Raw genomic sequence first — 27,485 nt, 5'->3', positions numbered from 1 at the left:
GTGAATCACTGGCAGAACAATCCTATGCTATTAGAACTTGGTAGAGGAACCAGGATCATGTTTTAAAATGCAATTTAGTTCAAGAAATAAAAACCAATTGAAATGCATCAATCTAACCATTGAAACACAAATCCTTCAAAATCATAAAACAGAGCAATAAAACCACCTTTACCTAAAAACATAACAAACAAAATGCAGGTAGAAATAGAAGCTAAGCAGGAGTCGGGTTCTTCTGCATCTCCACCACCTTCTTCCACGAAGCTCGGCCCGATATCTCCTCCCACCACCTACTCACATTCTTCCTCGATGCAAACATCTCACTCCTGTCAGTGTTGTGGACAAGATATTGTGTGTTTGGCAGGTGAGAAAGATCAGCAAGTGTGAATTCATCCCCTGCCAGGAACTTGCTTTCTCCAAGCCTTCTCTCATACACATCCAGCACCTTCCCCAGCTTCTCCTCACTCTGCGCTATCACAGCCGGGTCCTGCTTCAGCTTCATTCGAGGTGCAAATGCCAGCTGAAAGACCAACGTCGAGCTTGGTGGGTTGAAGCTCTGCCCTTCAGCCTCCAGCCATTGATCAATGGATGCCCTCTCTAACAAGTTTGTCCCATACAGGGCCTTATTCCCCTGTTCTGCGTATTTCTCCGTAACGTATCGACATATCGCCCGAGACTCTATAATTTAAAAATAAAAATAAAAACTTATAAAGGAAACTTTATGAAATTCCACCCATTTTTTGCCTAATTAGACAGAATTGTGCAAAATAATGATAATAATAATAAATCTTTAGATGTAACCAACCACCCACATTTTGATGCGCTCTTTATTTTACCACTTTCCATTAAATCTAAACAACAGCCATTAGCCTATTTCTTAAAATGACTAAAATGTGGTATCCATTGACAACAATGTAGACTGTTTAAAGTAGGTGGAGAGCTATCTGAATTATTTCAAGATGGTTGACAGTTATCTAGACCATTCAACATTAAGTGGTTAGCAATTTCGACCATTCAAAAGTAAATGGACTGCTATCTAGACCATTCAAAAGTATGTGGACAACACTCTGAACCATTCCAAGACATTGGAAAGCGATCTAGACCATTCAAAAGTAGGTAGATAGTAATGTGGACTGTTCCAAGATGGTGGATAACGATCTGAACCAATCCTGCAATATATGCAAAGATATATATGATCACTTCTTAAAGGTATTTTTGTCACTTTTTCAAAAATAGATAATGAAAGTGACCTGGATTGGACAGAAAGTGGTAAAATCAATAGACTCCTCAAAATGTGGTGCTAATATCTAAAGAAATATTTTTTGGTTGGTTCTATACAATTATGAATAAAATGGGTGCATTGCATTTAAATGCAAAAAAAAAAAAAAAAAAAAAAAGGAGGAAACATATATGAACTATTTTCTAATTGTCAACACTGCACATCTAAGATCGAAATGGGGGCCTCCTGTGCGATGTGTTAGCATAGATGGGAGATTCCATGGAGATGGCCTGCTCAAGGAATCAGGTCATGTGGACCATGCATTTATTCTCAATGCAGGCTTTTTAACCGTTCAATTCTTTTCCATACATGTATGACCATGAGTGAGCCCCACTTGATGGATGTCCGAGATGTATCCAAACGTGCCACGACCTGTGCAAGTACTGTCACAAGTCATTGAGTCAAAGACAAGGGCATGGGAGGTGACTTTACTCTTTGGATTTGGCCATCTTCGAGTGATCCCAGCCGTTTAACTGTTGGGCCTCTCCTAAGATGGAGGCTGGCCAAAAATGAAAGCTCTTGTATTGGAATATTTCAACCCCTGAAAAATAAAAAGGTTAAATACTTAAACCAAGAACTACTCTTTTTTGGTATCCCATCCATGATAAGGCCTGTCATATAAATGCTTCCTTTCAGTGAAAACAACTCATATCCAATGGCTAAAGTTTCGACATCTTATATCCCTAATTTCAAGTAAACCTGGAGTGCAGGATTGTAATCAGTTACCAAAAAGGAAGATGTTTTCATCTTGGAAGGCAGGGACTTGGCCGAAGGGCTGCAACAGAGAGAGAAAAAAGGAGAGGTTAAGTGAGACAAAGATCACGAAGATTTGGAAAATATCACAATAATATCAGGAGAAATACATTAGATGATATTATTGTGATATTTTCAAATGTCAGAATATTTTAAAATATCGTGTTTTTATCATGATAACATCAACGTGTTAACACTATATATATATATATATATATATATATATATATATATAGGTCCCTACTCATGGTATAGTGATAGACTCAAAAGAGTTTCAACGGTAAGGTAATGGGTTTAAGTACCCATTGTGGCTTGTGTAGGCAGGAGGGTGTGGGATCCTTACTCTTGCTCCGGTGGTAGACTCTCAAGAGTTTCAACACCTGGTCAAGGGTTCGAGTACCCATAGGTGGTGAAATTCCACTACGGCATGAGTGTGTGGGGTGTGTGTGCGTGTGTAAAAAAAGGTGTGAGGGTGTGCACATGCATGTCATATATATACCAGAGTTTTGGATCGAGGTAAAAGTTGGGCCCCGGGTTTTCATAGGGTGTTGCATCACGAGGACTATTCAGATTTTAGTCTCACATCACGTGAGATGACTTCTCAAAAAGTTCTCACGAATTCTCGGGAGAACTGGTGTGCAGATGAGCATGACTATACACACACACACACACACCACTCTTTTCTGATGAGCCACCGATTTCATCACCTACTACAGAGGATATCCATGCAAAGAAATCCATTAAAAATTGTCTATACTTGAACATGCAGGTGTTGCATCACGTGGACCGTTCAGATTTTAGTCTCACATCATATGAGATAAGTTCTCAAAAAGTTTTCACGAATTCTCGTGAGAACTGGTGTTCAGGTGAGCATGACCACACACACACACACACTACTCTTTTCTAAGGAGACATTGATTTCATCACCTACTACAGAGGATATCCATGCAAAGAAATCCCTTGAAAATCGTCTATACTTGAAACTTTTGTTGTTCAATCTTAAGATGGCAAAGGGAGGATATGTTGAAGTCCACATTAGAAACTTTAATAAGATGATTTGCAAATTATTGGATGTAGAGAAACGATTGAAGATGAAGATCAAGCATGTATTTTGTTGAATTCTCTCCCAGCTTCGTATGAGTCTTTTAAAGACATCTTGTGCGCCAGTAAAACGTCTCTTAATGTTGATATCATGATCTCAACCCTTCAAGGAGAGGCGATAAGAAAGAAAAATGGTAACATGGGGGCCTCTACCGATTCATTGTTTACGAAGGGGCGGAATTCTGAGCAATACACTAGATCTTCTCGATCAAGATCCAAATCAAAGGGCAAGGGCATATGTAAATTCAAGTGTTGGAACTGTGGGATAGCTGGGCACATCAAGAAGGATTATACAAATCCTAAAGCTAAGAAAGAAAACTTAGAGGCTTCTTTTAGGGAGGCCAACACCACCATATTTAATAAAGGTATAAGCCGAAGTGATGTGTTGTCCGTGTCCATGGTCGAAAACTTAGACAATGATCATAGGGACGAGTGGATTTTGGACAGTGGGGCTTCATATCACATTACTCCCCATCAGAATTAGTTCACCAGTTACAAAGAGTGTGATGGTGACCAGGTATTTATGGGCAACAATAATGCCTGTAATGTGGTGGGTGTTGGATCGGTGCGCATCAAGATATTTGATGGCATGGAGTGTACCTTGACTAAGGTGAAGCCCATTCTTGACATGAAGAAAAGTTTGATATCTCTTGGTGCACTCGAGGCGATTGGGTGCAGATTCACATGTTTCAGTGGTGTCCTTAATGTTTCAAAAGGGGCACTCGTAGTGATGAAAGCATAGAGGCACAAAAATCTTTACAAATTGATTGAGAGCACTTCAATGGGTGGAGCAACAGTGGTTGTAGTGGATTTCACATCTACACGTATATAGCATGCACGTCTGGGCCACACGAGCGAGCGGGGGATAAAGGTACTATCTAATCAATGTTTAATTCTAAATTTTAAAAAGCTTTTATTTAAATATATGCAAGCATTGTATATATGGTAAACAATCAAGATTATCCTTTAAATCTGAAAAACATGCATGTGAGGTGTGCTTAATTATGTGCATTCTGATGTATGGAGGCTGGCACCCATAGTTTTCGTTGGAGGATCGTCATGGTTTATCACATTCGTTGACGACTACTCCAGAAAAGTATAAATTTATTTCATGAAAAATAAATCCGATGTTTTCAACAATTTAAAGCAATGGAAAGCGATGGTGGAAAAGAAATCAGGGCGAAAGGTGAAAGTTCTAATAACAGATAATGGTGGAGAATTTACTTCAACTGGATTTAATCAATATTGCAAAATGAAAGGATCACAAGGCACAACACAATGCGACACATGCCCGAGCAAAACAATGTGGCTAAGCAGATGAATCAGACTCCCTTGGAGAGGGCCCGATGCATGATTAGTAATATTGGGTTGGGCAAAGACCTATGAACTGAGGCTGTTAACACGGCTTGCTATTTGGTAAATCGGTGCCCTTTTACAGTGATTGATTGCAAAATTCCAGAGGAAGTATAGAGTGGTCAGAAGGTAGACTATTCAGGATTGCGTGTGTTTGATTGTTAAGCTTACTCCCATGTACCGTCAGTTGAGAAAGATAAGCTAGACTAAATAGCCAAAAAGTACATCTTCGTTGGCTATGGTAGTGGTGTAAAGGGATACAGGCTATATGACAGGGTCACACGGAAGATCATCATTAACAGGGACATTAAATTTGAAGAAGGATCTTATTCAGTTAAGATGAGCAAGAGGAACCATAAAGGTTGATTGTAGACGTTCAGGTTGACATAAATGTTACTCAGGTTGAGACAAATGTGCAGACAGAGGTACAGGAGCAATTGGAGCAGCCACCCATGGAAATGAATCCGCCGTAGGATCGCATACTACGGACAAGATACAGGAATGATTCAAATATCGCGTATGCCCTTGTTACAGATGAGGGGGACCGTCTACTCTTCAGGAGGCACTTGAAAAGCCTCATGCAGAAAAGTAGAAAGCAGCGATAGATGATGAGATAAACTCCTTATACAAGAACGAAATATGAAGTTGGTGGAGCTTCCAATTGGCCGAAAGCGAACGGGTGCAAATGAATCTTCAAGAAGAAACATGATAGATACAAGGCAAGGTTGGTAGCGAAAGGTTACGCTCAGAGAGAAGTAATCACTTTACAGAGATATTCGCGCCAGTTGTAAAATAAGTATCTATCATATTCGTGTTGGCACTGGTTGCCCAATATGACCTTGAGTTGGAATGGATGGACGTGAAGACTGCATTCCTGGGCAGGGAATTGGAATAGCAGATTTACATGTAGCAACCAGAGGGCTATGAAATACAAGGGGAAAAAAAAGGTTTTTAGGTTAAAAAGGTCGTTATACAGCCTAAAACAGTCACCTAGGTAGTGGTATAAAAAGTTTGATTCTTTCATGTTGAGTCAGAAGTTTACTATGAGTCAATACGATCACTTTATCTATTACAAGACACTAAGTGATGGCAAGTTCATCATCCTAGTATTGTATGTTGATGACATGTTGATCACCAGTCATAGCACGTTTGAAATCGATGTACTGAAGACTCAGTTATCAAGGACATTTGAGATTAAAGATCTGGGGGCTACAAAGAAAGTTCTCGACATTGATATACACAGAGACGGAAGATGAGCAAGTTTTGGTTATCATAAGCAAAATACCTTGAGAAGTTATTGATCAAGTATAAGATGGACAAGGCAAATCCGGTTAGCGTTTCCCACGCGGCTCACTTTAGGCTATCTTCAAAACAATATTCTAAAACAGATGAAGAAAAGAAGGATATATCTCGTGTGCCTTATTCGAATATAGTTGGTAGTTTGATATATGTCATGGTCTACACTAGACTGGATATTTCACAGGCGGTTGGTATTGTGAGAAAATACATGTATAACCCTAAAAAGTAACACTGGGAAGCAGTAAAACGGTTACTTTGATACATTTGAGGTACAAAAGATTACGTCTTAACTTTTGCGAAAACATGGGCCAAGTTAGTTGGGTATGTAGATTCATATTACGAGAGTAGTGTAGATACTAGAAAGTCGACTTCAGGTTACTCGTTTGTGCTAGCGGATGGAGCAATCAGTTGGATGTCGAAGCTTTAATCTGTGGTGGGCATTCAAGGAAGGTATTTGGTTGAGATAGATGATAAATCAGTTGGGGCTTCAACAAGATGTCATGCCGGTTAATTGTGACAGTGAGAGCACTATCAATTTGACTAAAAACTTGGTTTATCACTCACGTACTAAACATATTGATGTTCATCACCATTTTATCCGAAAGGTGCCTGAGAAAGGAGCATGACTCTAGAGAAGATTCACACCAGCGTGAATCCAGCAGACATGCTCACTAAGGTGGTTCCTGCAAAGAAGTTCAAGTTATGTGCAACTTCTCTAGGCTTGGCAAATGCATAAAATGAGGAGAGAGTATTCAAGAGAAGCAATGATAGAGCTATGATGCAAGGCAGAGATAAGAGATGAGGACAATAAGCTACATGATTGAAGATTGAAGACATGGTGGAGATTATTGTTTTTGATGTCTTAAATCAATTCAGAAACAAGGTCTGTCGATGTCATTGACAGACCATTCAATGCCATCGAGCATTGTTCGATGCCACTGAACAACTGCTTGATCCCATCAAGAAATTTGAAATTTCTTCAGTTGTTTGTTGGATGCCATCGAGCTTAGTTTCGATGCCATCGAAACTTAAGTTCGATGCCATCAAGACCCATCGAAGTGCAATCGAGAAAATCTAATTTTCCATGTTTTGTCTCTGGACTATTTTAGTGATAGTTCGATAACATCGACGGTCTGTCAATGTAACGCCCCGGATTTCGGGGGCCGAGTATATACTTGACTCACGATATCCCAGGTGTCACTTAAGCTTTGCGGAAACTAGTTCTATGGTTCAATTTACTTGGCATGTGAGCATTTGAGGAATTAAAATGGATCATGCAACATACACTGAAATAAATGTAACTTAAACTCAAAATACAGCTAACAAGAATATATATATATCCAGTATACGGGACCGCATCCCAGCAAAATACATACGGTTCCAAAATATGAGATGTCTCGGCCCTAAAGTCTCATCGCTAGCCCTAAGGCAACCTATAATTGCCCACCCAGGAGCTGGAAATACGAGAGCTCCTCCTCTGACGCATCAAACTCCATAATACCTACATCTAAAAATAAAACAAAAAAAGTGTCTGGTTGGTGTTTTAAAACACCGTCCCAGACTGGGAGTGAGTAATCAACTCAGTGGGTTCCATTAGCAATAAGTTACACATGTTATCAATTCCATAGGCGTAATTAATGAAAAGCATCCAATACACAGTTCTTATCTACTCTTATTAATGCATATGCATGTTATTATGATATGATGCATGTCCTCACCATCCAAGACTCCCTCGAGTGACGCCATCTTACGTTCACAATGTCCAACACTCCCTCGTAAGGCGACCTCGACTACCGAGTCGCAAACCTAACTAATATAATGCTATGAATGTTCATGTTGGCCGAGTATTTAATTAAGTCCGTTCATCTAACAAGATTGGAGAAGCTGAAACACCTCCATTTAATTAATGGCCTTATCCAGATCATTTGGCCTAGGGCTCTGAGCCTGCGATCCATGATCCAAATTTAGGTATCATCCATCTATCTCACAAATCAATAATTTCAGAGGTAAGGCATAATACCCAAAGGTATGAGGATTAACTCGATATGGGTCGCCACCCAAACACTAAGTATGATCACTCAGTTCCGAGGTGCGGGCTTGTTACATAACCAAATCACCACAAAGAATAGCTCGTCGCCTAATTACATTCATGCCCGAGTCGTTCGAACGGTAATCTGGCATAGAACCATCGGCCGGGTAATTTAACAGAAGCTATTCGAACAAAGACCTATCACCTCCTATGCTTGCTGGTCACTACGAGAAGGCTCGTCACCCCAGCGTAAGCCGACAACACGAACACAGTGTCCCATACCACCATGCCTGGCTCTCAAGTCTTAGTTGCTCACTGGTCAGTACGGGGAGGTTCATCACCCCAGCATAGGCCGACAGCTCGGACACGGTATCTCATACTACCATGTCAGGCTCATGAGTCTTAGTGGGATCGTATCACTAACGGTTATCAGTAGGCTTTTCCAGGGTATGGGGGTATTCTAGATTCAGGCAGGCGTGACCATACATGGTGAACACACATGATTGGCCAAGTGGTGGACTAATTTAGCTGACTCAAGTGAAGTAAGGCGCAATCGGCACTGGGTGCAAGCATCTCGCATAGTCCAACTACTGTCAGTTGTTCGTTTTCGGCCTGAATTGGTCGGATTGGCCCAAGGCTACCGATCCAGTAGGGCTGCCCTTGCGAATCTTTCTGATTTTGCTAGCCAACCCAATTACTGTTAGACTAAAATGTTATAGCATGCCACGAACAATTCTACTCAAGAATAAGCAGCCAAATTCATCAGTACCTCAGGATATCCTAACTAATATGGGCAAACAAAAGGCATGTGTTGAGGGTCAAATATTGCATATTAGACCCCAGTTATTACCTGAATTTATGGACATGATACTATATAATGCACCAGTTTAATCGTGTTTGTGATGCAAGGTGTATTTACGAGCATGGACTGAAAAAGGGTGCTAAATGCATGGATTTAACGCTCTAGAATCACCAAGGCAAGGGACGGATTCCAGGGGACCAAGATCGATGAAATTATACGCCAAGGATCCGCGAAAATCGAGAAACTGAAGCTCAAGCGGCCTGAAAGTCAGCCAGAATGCAAGATCAGTGGGTTTCCATCATCTGTTCGGCTTAAAACTTTATATGTGGCTCAAGGACCAAAAACTAATCGTACACGTCAAATTTCAGCCATTGGATCCCTCTGGAAGTGGCCCAACAGACAGATCAGCCCATAAATCAGTGATTTGGGGCCCGCTTGGTATCTGAAAATGCTTCAATTTTGTTCTTAACGCCTTAAATGGAGTGACACAGAAAATGGACGGAGCAGATGTCTCACGAACATCACAGTGGACCCTACATGAACAGTGCGTGTACATAGTGTACATGCACCAGCCGTGCACCGGACGGTCAGCCCGGTCAAAGACGGGCTAACTCGTCTCCTTATTCTGCAACAACAGCGGATGGACGCTGTCCCCCGTTTTTCAACAGTGGGCCCCACTCGCTCTCCAGATGATAAATCTGGACCATCCATTTGCTCAATAGGTGGGGCGTAACCCTCACTTAGATGTCCTTCTCTTCCCATACATGTGTATACACACAGATGCAATTTCAAATGTATAACGGACGGTGGCTTTACAGATTTCGTGGGCCATGTCAACGCAGATCAAAAACTAGACATATCTGAGTATGTTTTTGTTCTGATTCTAATGGACGGCGTGGATTTACTATGGAACGTCGTCCTGGGGCCCACTAAGCATTAGAACGGCGATCCGTAAGCTCTGTTCCGCAACAGAGCTTGCGGAGGAATGTTGTGGGCCACCCTCTGAAGTGATCAGTCCGATCTGGACCATCCAGTGGTGTAATGACCCGAAAAATTTTGTGCCAACACCCGAGTACTACCTCTATTCTTTCCTTAGTAGCTTTTTGGGGTAATTAGCGCTGAACTCAATTGCTTGTGAAATTTGCATCAATCACTTTAAATTGGATCTGCATGACTCAAAATCTGTAGAATCATTAGCGCTAGGTTACTCTGAAATCTGGGATTCATCGCTAAAGCCAGTTGCTCTTGGGAATTTTTAGAAGTTCTGGATCGGACCTGGACCGCGCGTCAAAAGTCCGATAGCGATGATCGTAGGCTGTTGCGGTCACCATATTGGGCTTGACCATCACCTCAAAAATCAAGTCCAGATGATGTTCTGGGCCAATTTGATTGAGTCCGGAGTGAAGAGTGTGAGAACGGTTGGAAATTAAATAAGATTTTATGAAATCTGAGTCGTGTCACTTGCGCGACGATTTTAAGCAATCTGACCATTGGATTCTGACCCACTTTCACCCTCTGATCAGGGAAGGTGGTCCAGGCATGTCCTTGTGCTTGTGGACCTGATCGAAATTCGGTGACCGTTGAATTGAGTGTGGTCCGCCACGGCTAATCTGAAGATCTGGTTGGTACGAAAACTCAGCTTGACCTAGATCCATGGTCAGTGATCTTAAGTCCGACCTTTCGTGGTAATAGGCCCACCGGAAGTGCTTCGTTGGATCGAGAGAGGCCTATTTTGGTTATACCCTAAGTATACCTTGGCCGTGGGGTTATTTTCATCAATGTTAGGCCTATTTATAGACCTTAAAACCCTAGCTCTCTTTTCCATACGAATTTCCTAACCCTAGCAGAGAAAGAGAGAGGAAAAGAGAGAGAAACTGAGAGAGAAGTTGGTGAATCATCTTAGATTCTTTCCTGTTCTTCTTCATCCTTAAACCTTCACTTTTGAATCATTATTCCGACGATTCTGAGTTCATCTTTGGGTAAGTTCACCTAACCCTAATCTGTTTTAGAGCTTAGAATAGTCTTTGTGTTGTTGTAGCTCATTTTTATTCTTGCTTTAGGTTATCTTGTCGCCGTTGACGAAGACATATCATCTGAAATCAGTTCGGTGTTCTTTTCTGGTTTAAGGTGCGGACTTTAATCGTATAGGTTATGGTTTTCAAGGCTTTCAATGCCAGTGAATGGTTTATTCTTTCTATGGATGAGATTTCATATGCCAAATGTTATGTTTATTTTGCGTTCCTGATATGCATGTGATATATTGAGATTTGTGTATTCTACGTGTATGTATAAAGTACCGTATACGTATAAAATATGAACATGTGGTTGCCATGATTATTTGTCGTGTACTTATGCTAGTTATATGTGCGGCAACTCCTTGGTAAAAGGAATTGTCCAAATGTATGTATTTCAACATACGTCATGTATGTGGAACTATGTATTCTAAGTGTTTGTAGAAATGCCTGAATGATCTAAAGTGTAATTTATTATGCTATTTGCGGGCGTTGAGAAGCGATTCTCAACTCTCCCACTAGTGTGTATGATTTCCTTCATGCAAGTTACATTCCTTGTTGCTTAATTCCAAGTCTTACTTATGTTTAAACCCATGTTAAGTTGATATTCTTTAAATGCTCATGTACCATATGATTTGAGTTGTTGTTCCATTACTATTCTAAATTGTTGATATAAATATCTGTTATAGTGGAATGTGTTTGGGGACTATGAATAGTTCAGGAAATCGGTAATCGGCCTTAAGTGCGTGGCTGAGGTTACTTTCGCCACGTAGGACATGATTAGGCGAACCCGAGTCGTATTAGAGTTGTCGGCAGTGGTTTGGCCATGCGGAGTGTTTGCGCACTCTATGTCGTTCAACCCAACGTGCGCTCGTGCTAGTCGAGTTCGTCAAGTAACCCGATTGTCCGATGTACGTTCACCATGTATGGACGCTACTGTTTGAATCTAGGGTACCAAACTTACCGATGAAATCCTATTAACCATGGTACCTTGATCCGTTAAGACTCATGAGTCGGACATGGTGGTATGGGACACCGTGGTCGAGATGTCGGCCTACGCTGGGGTGACGAGCCTCCCCGTAGTGACCAGTGAGCAACTAAACTCGTGAGCCGATTATGGTGGTATGGGACACTGTATTCGTGCTGTCGGCCTACATTGAATGGTGACGAGCCCTTTTTAGTGACCTCGAGCATACCTGGATACCGCATTGAGGTGACGAGCCTTAGTGTAGTAACGAAGGTATGATAGGCGTGCATTGATTGGTGACGAGCCCTTTGCAACGACCTACAACCATATGATCGTATGAGATGTCTAGGACTGACGACCCTAGAATGGATCACTGTTTGGATGGTGATATGAGGAAGGTACCTTAGCTTCCCAATCCTGCTATATGAAAATGACAAATAACAACTTGGTAATCATGTTCATGCACCGCATTTGCATGTGCTTTGTAGACGTGGCGCACTTTGAGGCGATGTCATGCGTAACGTAAGATGAAGACGCTGAGGGTGTACACGCGAGGGCACGCATCATTCTGCATATATCTTTGCATTAACAAGAGTACTTAGGACATGTTTGATTGTTCTGCTTTATCATTACTGCTTGATTGAACTGATAACATGTTAACCTTTGCTTTATTGTTCCACTGAGTTGATCACTCACTCCCACGTTCTGGGGCGGTGTTAAACACCCACCAGACTCTGTCTTAGCTGCAGATGTTGATGAGACTTCTGAGGCAGAGCGGGAGATCGAGGATGATGAGGCTGCTTTCTCTTTTATGCAGTTTTCAGACGGGGTCTAGTGAGCCTTGTTCTGATGCGAGGGATGCTGGGATTTCTTTTGGAAATTAAATGATGTAATTTGATACTTGTAATTTTGATAGTAACACTTGTCAGTACGACCTAGTATGTATATGTATTTTAGAGATTTGCACATGAACACATATATTTCTTTAAGTCTTCCGCTTGCTTTATTCACTTATCCCTGAATCATATTTGCTATTTGGCTTAATCTATTCCATGTTTTATGCACTAATACAGACAACGTACATCCATCATTAAATATGTTGCATAAGTGATGTTTTGGAACTCGGGAGCTGAGTTATGCTCGACCCCCAAATTTCAGGGCGTTACAAGTGGACTCCAAAGGGCCCTGTAACCATCACCTAGGTGGAGAAATTTCACAATACAATTTGAGATCAGTTTTGATCGTTTAAACATCGGACGAACGGCGGCGAGATAGATCAGGTGGGCCGCATCAAGAGACAGCCAAAACCATCCATTTCCAGTTGTTTTTTCGACATGCATTCAATAGACGGAGTGGATTTATCAAAACAAAAGCGATGTGGGCCCCACCATCAGAACAGCGTAAGTGCGTACGCACCCTGTTTCGCGTCCGGGAAATCCAAAAATTCCGGATGGCTGTGGGCCATCATCCTTGATCGAATGAATGATCTGAACCATTCATGTGGAGCCCAGGCCAGTCTTGACCCCAACCATGGAAGCAACATCAGAGTTTGGGACGATCTTTGGCCCCAAAACTCAGTCCAAACACAAGCGCGGTTTGCACTTTCACTGTGTAACGTGCGTACGCCTTACGCACGATTTCCTTCCAATCTGTTGCTGCGTAAATCCAGGAGTGTCCTATCTTAGGTTATAAAAAAAGAAAGAAACAAAGGAAGAAGGGAGGAAAAAATCTTGGTTTCGGGCGCTCGGTTGGACGTGCATCACAAGGAAGATAGAGAGTAGAGTATTTGTTTTCTTTCTTTTTCTCTTCTTTTTCTTTTTGTTTATTTTGGATTTAGCGTAATCATAGTTGGCTAAACCTCTTAGCTAGGGCTAAGAGGTGAAGTTTGTGGCGTGATGGGAGTATTCTTATGGCTTGATTCATGTTAAACTGATTTGATGCTAGTTGATTTCATGGAATGCTTCCAGTTTTTAATGATTTATTGTGACTTAAATTACAATATATTTGTGATGGCTTTGAGTATATCCATCCCCTTATTGTGACTATGCAGTTAGGAAACCCTATTGTTCACCATTGCCCCCTGGACATGGTTGGATGACGGAACTCTTCCTGACATTTATACATCAGTTAGATTGGCTGTGAATTGGTTTAATTCTATTGTTTGCTTTGTCTCATGGGCATGGTTTTGTGATGGAATCCATTCTAATTTACACCTGTCTGATCACTTGAAAACTAGATTAAATGAAGTTCAGAATTGATTTCCAGGTATATCTTCCAACTGGGTGAAGATGGGACTCGAAGTCCAGTTGAGTTCATGAATTGGCCGTAGATCTCCCTAATCTCTACAAGTGGATCCTCTGAATCCCTAGTCTCCTTCCTCTGAATTCCTTAAGTTTAGATTAATCTCTCACCATTATTCATCACTTTATATTGGATTTAGATTTCATCTTAGGCTAGTCCTATTTCTACCTAGTTTCAGGTAACGTACAGGTATCAGTCCCTTGGGATTCGACCTCAGTCTCACTGAGTTTATTACTACATCACAACCCTATACTTGGGGAGTGAACAAGTTTTTGGCGCCGTTGCCGGGGACTAACGGTTGCAATTCTCTAAAATTAATTAGGTTTAGAATTAGTTTAAGATTAGAATTTGACTAACTTTAGTTTTAGGTTTTTATTTGATTTCTAGAACTAACTTGTTTTCCTGTTTTGTAGGATCCTGACATAAGTTTCTAAATTGGTAATTCCTTCCTAATTTCTCTACTTTTTCTACTTTTAAAATTAGGGTTTAAATTTTAAAAATTTTCTAATTCTAGTATTCTCCTATTTGTAGGAAATAGTTTTTTTTTAGAAACTTTCCTCTTTTGTTTTTAGAAACTTTCTAATTTTAACTCTTTTAGAATCTAACTTTGTTTCCTAATTTATTTTTAGAAATTTTCTACTTGTAGAATTTTTGTTTAGAAACTAACTTTCCTATTGTGTAGGCTTTTAAGGTAGAAATTTCTAATTCGATAAGCTCTCTCTACTTTCTATTTTTCAGTTCTCTTTTAGTAATTTACTTTCTTCTAGGAATTCCTTCTTTTAGAAATCAGTTTACTGCTATCTTTCTTTTTAAGGATTTTTCTTCTCTTTTTAGAATCTGACTTATTTATTTTATTTTGCAGGTTTTTAACTTAGGGACTCCAATTTGGTAACTTCTTTCCAACCCTCTCTTTCTTTTTAGATTTTCTTTCTTAGGATTAGGTTTCGAATTTGATTGAGGGCTGCGAGTGTTTCATGCCCAAGTGGGCCCGTGACAACACTCGACGTCTCTTGACTCAAGGAGGATTGGTTGAGGGGTTGACTATCCATCGCAGGACTAGACACGACTCGAAATCTCCTGAGTTAATTGAATTGATGGCTGAAAACCAACCTCTTCTACCCCAACCTAGGGTGGAGGACATTCAGGATGAGAATGAGGTGTATCAAGTACCCCCGCCACGTACTTTACGTGATTATTTACAACCAGCGGGGGTGAGTATGCCCTCATGCATGATTTTTCCTGAAAATACAGGACATATGGACATCAAGCCAGGGGTTATCCAACTCCTTCCTAAGTTCCATGGGCTTGAATCTGAAGAACCATACCTACATTTGAAAGAGTTCGATGAGATCAGAGCCACTTTATATTTTCAAAATGTGTCTGAGGACACAGTCAGGCTGAGACTCTTTCCTTTTTCCTTAAAAGAAAAGGCTAAGACGTGGTTACATTCACTGCGTCCTAGATCCATTGGCACATGGAATGATATGCAAAGGGAATTTATAAAGAAATTCTTTCCACATCATAAAACAATTACCCTTAGAAAAGCAATCATGAACTTCACCCAAAAGGAGAATGAAACATTTTACCAATGTTGGGAAAGGTTCAAGGATTTGGTCAGTTCATGCCCACAACACGGCTTTGAAACAAGGCGCATTACAAATTTTTTCTATGATGGACTGACATCTTCCATGCGCCAAATGGTCGAGACAATGTGTAATGGAGAATTCATTAATAAAAATGTCGATGAGGTATGGGATTACCTCGATAGTCTTGCTGAAAAACATAATCATGGGATTATTACACAAAATCGAACACCACGTCTAGGCCGACTCAATTAAAGGAGAAAGGTGGATTGTATCTTTTGAAAGAAGGGGATGATCTTAAGTATAAAGTGACTACGCTCATAAGAAAGGTTGAGGCCATGGAAGGAAAGAAGGAAAAGGTTAATGAAAGTGTTTGCGGCATATGTGATTGCAACATTCATACAACTGAAAATTGTCCTACGATACCCGCCTTTTGAGAACTATTGAATGAACAATCCAATGCCGTAAATAATTATCAAAGACCTTTCAATGGACCAACCTTTAATACATACAATCCTGGTTGGAAAAATCATCGAAACTTTAGTTGGAGAAATGGACAAACTGCTACCCCTCAAAGTTTCTTCAATCAAAATTCAAATCAAGGGAAACCTCAAGAAAAACCAGTTCAAAATTCTATGCAAGAGCTGACCCATGTAATGCGAGACTTTATGCAAAAGATGGATTCACGTATGACGGTTATAGAAAAGGGGATGCTTCCTGCACAACCACTCCCCAATCCTAAACCGCAATACGCGATAAGTGATTCCAGCTCTTCAAATCAAATGGGGCACGCTAAATCCATCACCACTCTTAGGAGTGGGAAGATCATTGATAAAACCCTTCCGGTTAGGCCCGAAAAGCCTCAAGAACCAGAAGAGGACAACAATGATGGATCTAGTGAGGCCCCACAAAAATTAGAACCGGAACTTCTAGAAAAGTCAGTTGCTCCATTTCCCCAACGGTTGGTCGCACCAAAACCTCTCTCTAACTCTCAGGATATCCTAGAGGTGTTGAAACAAGTGAAAGTCAACATTCCTCTACTTGATGTCGTAAAACAGATACCTTCATATGCCAAATTCCTGAAAGACTTATGCACGACCAAACGACGGCAGAATATTCAAAAGAAGATCTTCTTGACCGAGAAAGTGAGTGTCATCCTAAAGCAAGACGTGCCACAGAAATTCAAAGATCCCGGTAGCCCAACCATATCATGTGTAATCGGGGACCATCGAATTGATCATGCACTTATTGACTTAGGAGCGAGCGTCAATCTGATTCCCTACTTGGTATACAAACAGTTAGGTTTGGGTGAATTAAAACCCACCCTAACCACACTACAACTTGCTGATCGCTCTGTTCATGTACCAAGAGGGATAATTGAGGATGTGTTGGTCCAAGTTGATAGATTTTACTACCCTGTAGATTTTATCATCCTGGACACCGAACCCATCAATAACATGAGCACTCAGATCCCCGTCATTCTTGGTCGCCCATTCCTTGCCACTTCAAACGTAATTATCAATTGCAGAAATGGTGTCATGACTGTCTTTTGGGAATATGACATTGGAGTCAAATATCTTTTTCAATAACGGCAGAAACTTAGAGGATGATGACGATTTCCACGACATTAACATGATTGACTCTTTAGTGGAAGATACGACACCTCTGACCTTATCCTCTGACTCTCTAGAGACGTGCCTGGCTCACTCCCATTATTTTGATGATGACATGATTAGGGAGACGTGTGCCTTGCTTGATACTGCACCAGTACTTGAAGTTAACCGGTGGAGGCTATAATTTGAAGAGTTACCCCAAACTGATGTAGTGCCTCTACCGTCTAACCTCAAGCCGCCGAAGCTTGACCTAAAACCTTTACCCTCTGATTTGAAACATGTTTATTTAGGTCAAGATGAGACATACCCGGTGGTGATCTCCACCCACCTGGAGAAAGAACAGGAGAGTATGCTCATATCTACTCTCATTGAGCATAAGGGAGCCCTTGGATGGACGATAGCGGACCTCAAGGGAATCGACCCCTCGATTTGTACTCACCGCATTTATCTTAAGGATAATGCGAAAACCGCTCGGCAATCACAACGTAGACTAAATCCAAACATGAGGGAAGTGGTTAAGGCCGAGGTTCTTAAACTATTGGATGTTGGTATCATATACCCCATATCCGATAGTCAATGGGTGAGTCCAACTCAGGTGGTTCCCAAGAAGTCCGAGATCACCATCGTAGCCAATGCCAATAATAAACTCGTGCCAACTAGAGTTACTATTGGTTGAAGAATGTGCATTGACTACAGGAAGCTGAATAACGTCACGATGAAGGACCACTTTCCTTTGCCCTTCATTGATCAAATCTTGGAAAGGCTAGCTGGTCATTCCTATTACTGTTTTCTTGACGGGTATTCCGACTACAATCAGATTGAAATCACCCCTGAGGACCAGGAAAAGACTACATTTACATATCCCTACGACACCTTTGCCTACAGAAGGATGCCATTCGGGTTATGTAATGCCCCTGCTACCTTTCAACGATGTATGATGAGTATCTTTTCTGACATGGTGGGGAGATATCTAGAGGTTTTCATGGACGATTTCTCTGTTTTCGGTTCATCTTTCAGCGAGTTCTTAGAGAGTCTTAAATGTGTGCTGAAAAGATGTGAAGAGAAGAACTTGGTACTTAATTGGGAGAAGTGTCATTTCATGGTTCATAAGGGAATTGTCCTTGGACATATTATCTCGTCCAAAGGAATCGAGGTGGATAAGGCAAAAATCGATCTTATCTCTAACCTACCTCCACCTAAGAATATCAGAGATGTGCGATCCTTCTTAGGACACGCAGTGTTTTATAGACGATTCATAAAGGACTTTAGTCTCCTCTCTCGTCCCTTATGTAATCTTCTGCAAAAGGATGCATCATACGAGTGGACTGAGCAATGCTAGGAAGCTTTCACCAAGCTTAAGGGCATGTTAACCACTGCACCTATCATGCAACCACCCAATTGGAGTCTTCCTTTTGAACTTATGTGCGACGCTTCTAATTATGCTCTTGGAACGGTTCTAGGCCAGAGAAAAGATAAGAGGCCCTACGTCATTCATTACGCAAGTAGAACTTTAAATTTTGCCCAAGTGAACTACTCGACTACGGAAAAGGAACTCCTAGCTGTAGTGTTCGCTTTGAATAAATTTAGGTCCTACTTGATCGGATCCAAGATCATTATCTACATAGATCATGCGGCACTTAAGTATCTTCTTTCTAAGAATGATTCTAAGCCCCGCCTGATACGATGGATCCTTCTACTCCAAGAATTTGATTTGGAAATTAAAGATAAAAAGGGAGTAGAGAACGTAGTGGCCGATCATCTGTCTCGCCTTAATACCTCTGATTCCCCTGACGCGACCCATATCAATGATATGTTCCCTGATGAACAATTGTTCAGAGTCTCCCATTCGCCTTGGTTCGCTGATATTGCTAATTACCTTGCCATAGGTTCCATACCGACACATTGGACTGCGCAAGATAAGAAGAAATTTTTCACCAAAGTACGTAACTTTTTCTGGGATGATCCTTATTTATTTAAATATTACCCAGACCAAATCCTGAGGAGATGTGTACCAGACAATGAGCATCAGAGTGTCATCTCCTTTTGTCACTCACAGGCCTGTGGTGGTCACTTTTCTGCTAAAAAGACCACGGCCAAGATTTTACAGTGTGGCTTCTACTGGCCCACTTTGTTCAGGGACACTCATGAGTTTTGCAAAGCTTGTGAGCGTTGTTAGAAATTAGGAGCGTTGTCCCGTCGAAATATGATGCCCTTGAATCCCATTCTTATCATCGAGGCATTTGACTGCTGGGGTATTGATTTCATGGGACCATTCCCCCAATCATTTGGAAATTTGTATATTTTGCTCGCCGTAGATTATGTCACTAAATGGGTCGAAGCAATCCCGTGCCGAAATAATGACCATCGCACGGTCATTAAATTCTTAAAAGAGAACATCCTTTCGCGGTTCGGTACGCCTCGAGCCATCATTAGTGATGGGGGCTCACACTTTTGTAATAGACCATTAGAGAGCTTAATGAAGAAATATGGTATCTCTCATAAGGTGAGCACCCCATACCATCCACAAAGAAGTGGACAAGTTGAGATTTCCAATAGGGAGATCAAACATATCCTAGAGAAAACGGTTAACCTTGATCGTAAGGATTGGTCAATCCGATTGACCGATGCCTTATGGGCATACCGTACCGCTTTTAAAACCCTATTCGAACGTCGCCCTTTAGACTTGTCTATGGGAAAGCTTGTCACTTGCCTATAGAGTTGGAACATAAAGCGTACTGGGCGATCAAAAATCTGAATTTCAATCTGGACAACGCTGGCTCGCTACGTAAACTTTAATTAAATGAACTTGAAGAAATCCGGAACGATGTGTACGAGAACTCGAGAATTTACAAAGACAAAATGAAGGCATTTCATGACCAACATATTCTACGGAAATCATTCACACCTGGTCAAAAAGTCCTTTTGTATAATTCTCGATTACATCTCTTTCCAAGTAAGCTTCGATCTCGTTGGACTGGTCCTTGCATTGTGGTCACTGCGTATCCTCATGGGGCCGTTGAGATAAGAGATCCTGACAATGGCAAGGAGTTTAAAGTAAATGGACATCGCTTAAAGCCATTTGTCGAGAAATTTGATTCAGAGGACATGTCCATACCTCTGACTAATCCCGTTTACCAGGATTGATCTCCTAGTCTGATGGAGGTATAGGTAGGTTTCCTGTTTTCATAGGACTAGGACAGTTTCCTTTATGCTGTTTTAGGATAGACGGTAAACTTAGCGCTCCTGGGAGCCAACCCAGCTTTTCTTTCCGTTTCATTTTCCTAGTTAGTCAGTTCAAATGTTTGTGGGTAACATTGCTGCAAACCCTCACAAGACTACAACTCGTCCACTAGGGGCAACCTAGGGGTTTAAAGGCTTGTTGCATATGCTAAATGCAATCGAGAGCACCTGCGAAAGTGGTGTAGGTAGGATTTTATTTTTTGTTATTTTTATTTTACTTCTGTTGGTTTCTCTCTTGTGTTGACCCGCTTTTACGTAGATATTTTTGGAAAGCTTCTTGATTCTTTCGTCCAGGTACTATCTTTCCATCACTCCTGTTGTACTTTCGTTGTCCCATGTGCATTGCATGCTTATTTCTTTTACATTGAGGACAATGTAGATTTTAGGTTGGGGGTGGGAGATTAGGTTACCTAATCCGTATTTTCTTGGTCTTGAGCAAAAATTATGAAAATTTTTAAAATTTTCTAAAATTTCTTGAGAATTTGAAGTGATTTTGGTGGCCATCTTGGAGTTAGTATTACAAGACAAGTGATGTTGGAAATTTATGACTCTTGGATTCAGCTATTTGTTAGATTTCGCAGTTAAGTTCGAACTATTAATCCATGGTTAGAGGTTTTAAATATTGATTGAGTCATGATTTCACAAAACACATCTCGCTTGCACATTAAGGGTTCAGTTCGATATTAAAGGATTAACTTGGTGATCACTAAGCTTGAAAGGATTGGGCGAATGGTCTACACCATAGGTTTGCTCCCTATAGGTGTAGATTTAATTCCCCATGGATGATATGTGAAAAAGTTGGGTGTACAGTCTTCACCATGGGTTTGCTCCCTATAGGTACAGATTCGATTCCCCTGCTCATCGATGGAAAAATCAGAAGTTGGTAGGTTGATCTATGGGGCAGGTTTTGGGTTTAGGTTTTGGTGGACATGATTTCTCTTATTGGTTAACAATGATATCCTTAAATAGAGAGGTGAATCTTAATGTTGATAAGTCGAGATTCGACTATACATCCATGGAATTCAATGTTTAGAATTGTTCTAATTGACAGATTAATATTTTGAACTTAATTATGAAGTTACCATGTGCTTGAGTCTAGGAGAGAATTATACCCAATATTCATGAATCTTAGAATTTTCACATCTCGACTATTTGTTCACAAGTCACTCGGGTTTACAGGAATTGTCTTTTATTCTGAAAGTAATTTTCGCATATTTTGCTCGGGACTAGCAAAATACTGGTTGGGGGTTGTGTTGAGGGTCAAATATTGCATATTAGACCCCAGTTATTACCTGAATTTATGGACATGATACTATTTAATGCACGAGTTTAATCGTGTTTGTGATGCAAGGTGTATTTACGAGCATGGACTTAAAAAGGGTGCTAAATGCATGGATTTGACGCTCCAGAATCACCAAGGCAAGGGACGGACTCCAAGGAACCCAGATCGACGGAATTATACGCCAGTGATCCGCGAAAATCGAGAAACTGAAGTTCAAGCGACCTGAAAGTCAGCCAGAATGCAAGATCACTGGGTTTCCATCATCTGTTCAGCTCAAAACTTTATACATGGCTCGAGGACCAAAAACTAACCGTACACGTCAAATTTCAGCCATTGGATCCCTCTGGAAGTGGCCCAACAGATAGATTAGCCCATAAATCAGTGATTTGGGGCCCGCCTGGTATCTGAAAATGCTTCAATTTTTTTCTCAACGCCTTAAATGGAGTGACACAGAAAATGGACGGAGCAGATGTCTCACGAACATCACAGTGGACCCTACATGAACAGTGTGTGTACATAGTGTACACGCACCAGCCGTGCACCGGACGGTCAGCCCGGTCAAAGACAGGCTGACTCGTCTCCTTCTTCCGCAGCAACAGCGAACGGACGCTGTCCGTCCGTTTTTCAATAGTGGGCCCCACTTGTTCTCCAGATGATAAATCTGGACCATCCATTCACTCAATAGGTGGGGCGTAACCCTCACTTAGATGTCCTTCTCTTCCCATGCATGTGTATACACACGGATGCAATTTCAAATGTATAACGGACGGTGGCTTTACAGATTTCGTGGGCCACGTCAACGCAGATCAAAAACTAGACATATCTGAGTATGTTTTTGTTCTGATTCTAATGGACGGTGCGGATTTATTATGGAACGTCATCCTGGGGCCCACCAAGCATCAGAACGGCGGTCCGTAAGCTCTGTTTCGCAACAGAGCTTGCGGAGGAATGTTGTAGGCCACCCTTTGAAGTGATCAGTCCGATTTGGACCGTCCGTGGACTCCAAAGGGCCCTGTAACCATCACCTAGGTGGAGAAATTTCACAATACAATTTAAGATTAGTTTTGATCGTTTAAACATCGGACGAACGGCAGTAAGATAGATCAGGTGGGCCGCATCAAGAGACAGCCAAAACCATCTATTTTCAGTTGTTTTTTCGACATGCATTCAATAGATGGAGTGGATTTATCAAAACAAAAGCGATGTGGGCCCCACCATCAGAACAGCGTAAGTGCGTACGCACCCTGTTTCGCGTCCGGGAAATCCAAAAATTTCGGATGGCTGTGGGCCATCATCCTTGGTCGGATGAATGATCTGAACCATTCATGTGGAGCCCAGGCCAGTCTTGACCCCAACCATGGAAGCAACATCAGAGTTTGGGACGATCTTTGGCCCCAAAACTCAGTCCAAACACAAGCGCGGTTTGCACTTTCACTGCGTAACGTGCATACGCCTTATGCACGATTTCCTTCCAATCTGTTGCTGCGTAAATCCAGAAGGAGTGTCCTATCTTAGGTTATAAAAAAAGAAAGAAACAAAGGAAGAAGGGAGGAAAAAATCTCGGTTTCGGGCGCTCGGTTGGATGTGCATCACAAGGAAGATAGAGAGTAGAGTATTTGTTTTCTTTCTTTTTCTCTTCCTTTTCTTTTTGTTTATTTTGGATTTAGCCTAATCATAGTTGACTAAACCTCTTAGCTAGGGCTAAGAGGTGAAGCTTGTGGCGTGATGGGAGTATTCTTATGGCTTGATTCATGTTAAACTGATTTGATGCTAGTTGATTTCATGGAATGCTTCCAGTTTTTAATGATTTATTGTGACTTAAATTACAATATATTTGCGATGGCTTTGAGTATATCCATTCCCTTATTGTGACTATGCAGTTAGGAAACCCTATTGTTCACCATTGCCCCCTGGACATGGTTGGATGATGGAACTCTTCCTGACATTTATACATCAGTCAGATCGGCTATGAATTGGTTTAATTCTGTTGTTTGCTTTGTCTCATGGGCATGGTTTTGTGATGGAATCCATTCTAATTTACACCTGTCTGATCACTTGAAAACTAGATTAAATGAAGTTCAGAATTGATTTCCAGGTATATCTTCCAACTGGGTGAAGATGGGACTCGAAGTCCAGTTGAGTTCATGAATTGGTCGTAGATCTCCCTGATCTCTACAAGTGGATCCTCTGAATCCCTAGTCTCCTTCCTCTGAATTCCTTAAGTTTAGATTAATCTCTCACCATTATTCATCACTTTATCTTGGATTTAGATTTCATCTTAGGCTAGTCCTATTTCTACCTAGTTTCAGGTAACGTATAGGTATCAGTCCCTTGGGATTCGACCTCGGTCTCACCGAGTTTATTACTACATCACAACCCTATACTTGGGGAGTGAACAGCATGCATAAATATAAGATTCAATTAATTAAAATCATAAGAGATCATGAATTACTTCTAATTACAAGGAAGATCTAAGCAAGCATGTAAATGAGTTTCAAGTTGCCTAATATTGTAAGAGAATCATGTACTACTTCTAATTACAGAAATTTCAGACATGCATGTAAATAATTTCGCAATTAATTGTCCCAATTTAAATGCATAGGAGACATACAACACATTTCCCCCAAATTACCTCAGATTTGGGGATGAATTATACTCAATTTCTCATAATAGAAAGGAAATCAAAATAAAAGGCAACATTATAATGGCTTGGAGTTGAACACTTCTCACTCTAAACAAGTTTAATCAGGTTAAGACAAAATATCTAGTAATGGATCCTTTGAAAACCAACATGCAAAGCAAAATTCTTACACACAATCATTAATTCCAGCCTAGGTTCGATAAATGGCTACCTAAGGATAATGGTCCGCACCTAAAAATTGTTTGACGGTTCGAAATGCCGCTCATACAGTACTTGTCTTATGGATTGGCGTATCGAGGCCCTGCGACGATGGAATTAACTTGTAAGGGCTCATGCACAAGGTTCTATGATGCTAAAATTTGGAGATGGCCGGAGGGTTACCTTTCTATCGCCAGTGGGCTGCTTCTATGGGGCGGAGTTGTGAGCTCTGACGCGGGATTGCGGTGGATAGGAAAATTCTCCAAATTCTAGCTCCTTGGAGCTCCCTCTCTCTCTACTCTCTCCTCTCTCTCTCCTTGCAGCAAAATTCGTATGAGAGTGGAGGAGAGAGATTTTAGGACTTATATAGTCTGAAAATTTGTTTAAATAGCCCTAGGAACTCTTGTTTTAACATATATACCCCTAGTGGGTAGATTTCTAGTCCTTGGGGCCATCCCAGTGGCCCCCTGGCCCATTTGCGCTATGGAATAGGTGTCCCATAGTCAGATGAAGGGTTGTCTCAAGTTTAGTGGCAAACGGATGAGTCAATTGATTGCAGGAGCCTGATTTGTGATTAATGGTCACCGATGTTCCATCATGATCCCAGTTATACGGATACGAGCAGGGAAATATCCCTGGCTCATGGCCCGAGTTTGATTACAATTCAACGGTTGGAATGTCACAAATTTGCCAAAGAGTAGAAGGTCTATTTCACTTCAGTTTTTAGATTTCAGCCTATAAGATTTGCGTGTTTCAAGCACTTGGCTTTTGGTCCAAGTTGAGCAGTTCTGAGCACTTTCTTAGTTCGCCACCTGCGATGGACGTCAAGCCCAGTGAGATGGACATTATTCTATAATTTCGGAACTAGTGGGCTACTAACGAATGGTCTAGAGCTCGTTCGGGTAATCGGGGCATTTTTTGAATGAATTGGGTAGGGATATTTTTTGGGCGCAGTTGTTAGGGTCTGGATTAACTAAGTTCACAATATGGCTTATTCGAAATTAGCAAAAATGGTGATTCGGTCATGATCACTCTAGATCGTTGGTTCTTGAGCTAAATGAGTGACGAGGTTGATTTGGTTTATTAATCAAAATCCGACCCATAGTTGTCTTGGCTTTAGGTATGTCTTTATTTGGTTATGGTTATCTCGATTGGTCAGTGATAGGTTGGCTAGATTTGGGCCCTACGTGAACAAATCATGGGGCTAAACTCGATGTTTAAGTGATCGGTCAGATTTTTTGGTTTTCTACGGTTAATCAATTTTATTTGTACGATTTTTTATCGGTACGAACCGCATATACACTCACTTCAAGCGTCAAGGGTTAGTAAGTAACGATGTGGGCTAGTTATAATAAATAATTTTTAAAAAAAATTTAAAGATTTTTTACAATCTAAAATAGCAAAAATCCAGGATGTTACAGTTAATGGCATCGAAGTCCCATCAAAGGTGCCATCGAATGTATCACAAATTTTGCACAGAGTTGCGTATTTGCAGAATTTGTTTCCGATTTTATTTGGGATTCTTCCCATGGATATAAATATGGGTGGAAATCAGAATTACGAGTATATAAGAGTTTTTCCAATTCGTTCCTTGGGTTTCAAAGGTATAGTTTGGGGTGATTCGAGGCTTCTTCGGACCAGGTCTTCTCTCTACTCTTGTAATTTCTACTTTCATAGTGATTATTGGTCACTTTGTGCCGTGGTTTTTTCTTGTAAGGGTTTTTCCATGTTAAATTTCGTGTGTTTGCGCTGTGTTTGATTGGTGCGATTGGATTACTTCACTTGATTCATCTCTGTGTGCTTCTGCGGTCCCCCAACAAACAAGTCTTAATAAAAATTAAAATAAGGTGAACAGCGCAACCTGGGTGAGACCCGAAGCAGCGATGCAGGTGAGGCCCTGACCACAGGAGCCCATCTCCACATACGCATTGTATATCCATGCCGTTCATCTGTTTTTCAGGTTTGTGGTAGGCCATGTTCCCAAAAAATGAAGCAGATACAAATTTCAGGTTAATGACCATTGAAAATATTTTGTGGGCCATAAGTTTTAAGGTAATATTTGCTTCTTTTTTTTTCATCCAGATCTGTGTGACCTTATCAACAAGTTGGATGGTCAATAAACATTACTGTGGACGCTGGGAAGATTTAAATGGTGGCAGTTCAATGACCAATGTTTCTTGTACGTGGTCTAACTGAAATTTGTATTGGCTTTCCTTTTTGAGACCATATCCTAAAATAAGCTGGAAAAAACAGATGGACGGCGTGGATATACATTGAATGCATTGATGTGGACCTTACGGTCAGGGTGACAGAGAAGGGGTTTGGTAGGCCGTAGGCTGGAGTTGGAATGCATGACAGTTGTTTACGTGCGGAAGAAGCAAAAGAAAAGAAAAGAGCATTGATAAAAATAAATAAATAGGAAACAAATTCCGACGAAGAGAAATAAAAAGAGCAGGTCGAATAGGGGGAAATAATTTTTTTTTTTTTTTTTTTTTTTAAGTAGGTAATTTGTTTAGTTAGCAAAAATTAAAAATTAGAGAAATGCCATAAGCGGTTATGTCCGAAAATCAATTTCCCTAACCGTTTTAAATTTTAAATTTTATTTTAATAATTCAAAATAAATACCTTTACATATTTTTATTTTTGGAAATATTCTCCTGATAATATCTCGAGGAAAACATCAAAATTTCAGTGAGGAAAAATCGCCGATAAGGATGTTTGTCGCTGTGGTATTGCTTAGATGCGCTCGCTGCGGTGAGTGGTAAAATAATAAATAAGAAGGTAGAGAAAGGACCTGAATTTTGAGGAAGTCGGGCTTCTTGTGGTGTTCTTTTGACATGTCAACATTGATGAGCTGGAATTGGACTTCTTTCTCGATCAGACAAGCTAGAACGCGGGAAACCGCCGTCGACAATGTTGGTCCGTACACGTTCACGCTCCCCATTTATCTTAAGACGGACAGAGATATCACTCAAGCTCTGGAATAGAAGATAAGGGAAAGAAGACGCTACGCTTTCTTTATCTTGGCATTTAAC

The 27,485-nt window shown here is 40.9% G+C and overlaps 1 protein-coding gene and 1 non-coding gene across 3 annotated transcripts; both read right to left on the bottom strand.

Moving 5' to 3' along the window:
- On the bottom strand, positions 1 to 27,485 carry LOC131258322 (glutathione S-transferase F11-like). Of its 2 annotated transcripts, none has more exons than XM_058259565.1 (3): positions 27,245 to 27,485; positions 2,010 to 2,051; positions 1 to 652 (listed from the first exon to the last, which is right to left on the bottom strand). In XM_058259565.1, exons 1-3 carry the CDS (start codon positions 27,392 to 27,394, stop codon positions 212 to 214), a joined length of 633 nt encoding a protein of 210 aa, XP_058115548.1. In that variant the 5' UTR covers positions 27,395 to 27,485; the 3' UTR covers positions 1 to 211. The 2 variants fall into 2 exon arrangements, with proteins under 2 accessions (XP_058115548.1, XP_058115547.1); XM_058259564.1 differs by having other exon boundaries at positions 1 to 675; positions 2,003 to 2,051; positions 27,245 to 27,480.
- Positions 15,426 to 15,532, bottom strand: LOC131217863 (small nucleolar RNA R71). The gene has a single exon (XR_009157450.1). It is a non-coding gene; the product is annotated as a small nucleolar RNA R71 (small nucleolar RNA).

Source organism: Magnolia sinica, chromosome 10, assembly GCF_029962835.1.
Source record: "Magnolia sinica isolate HGM2019 chromosome 10, MsV1, whole genome shotgun sequence".
In the NCBI taxonomy this organism is placed as follows: domain Eukaryota; kingdom Viridiplantae; phylum Streptophyta; class Magnoliopsida; order Magnoliales; family Magnoliaceae; genus Magnolia; species Magnolia sinica.
The sequence above is the reverse complement of the archived record's forward strand: the minus strand, read 5'-3'. Positions and strand labels throughout refer to the sequence as shown.

Excerpts from the sequence above, each read along its gene's own strand:
- LOC131258322 (XM_058259564.1), bottom strand. The coding sequence starts at position 27,394 with ATGGGGAGCGTGAACGTGTACGGACCAACATTGTCGACGGCGGTTTCC. Across the intron at positions 2,052-27,244 it reads CCGACTTCCTCAAAATTCAG|CCCTTCGGCCAAGTCCCTGC; the intron begins GTCCTTTCTCTA and ends TCTCTGTTGCAG. Across the intron at positions 676-2,002 it reads TGAAAACATCTTCCTTTTTG|AGTCTCGGGCGATATGTCGA; the intron begins GTAACTGATTAC and ends TTTAAATTATAG.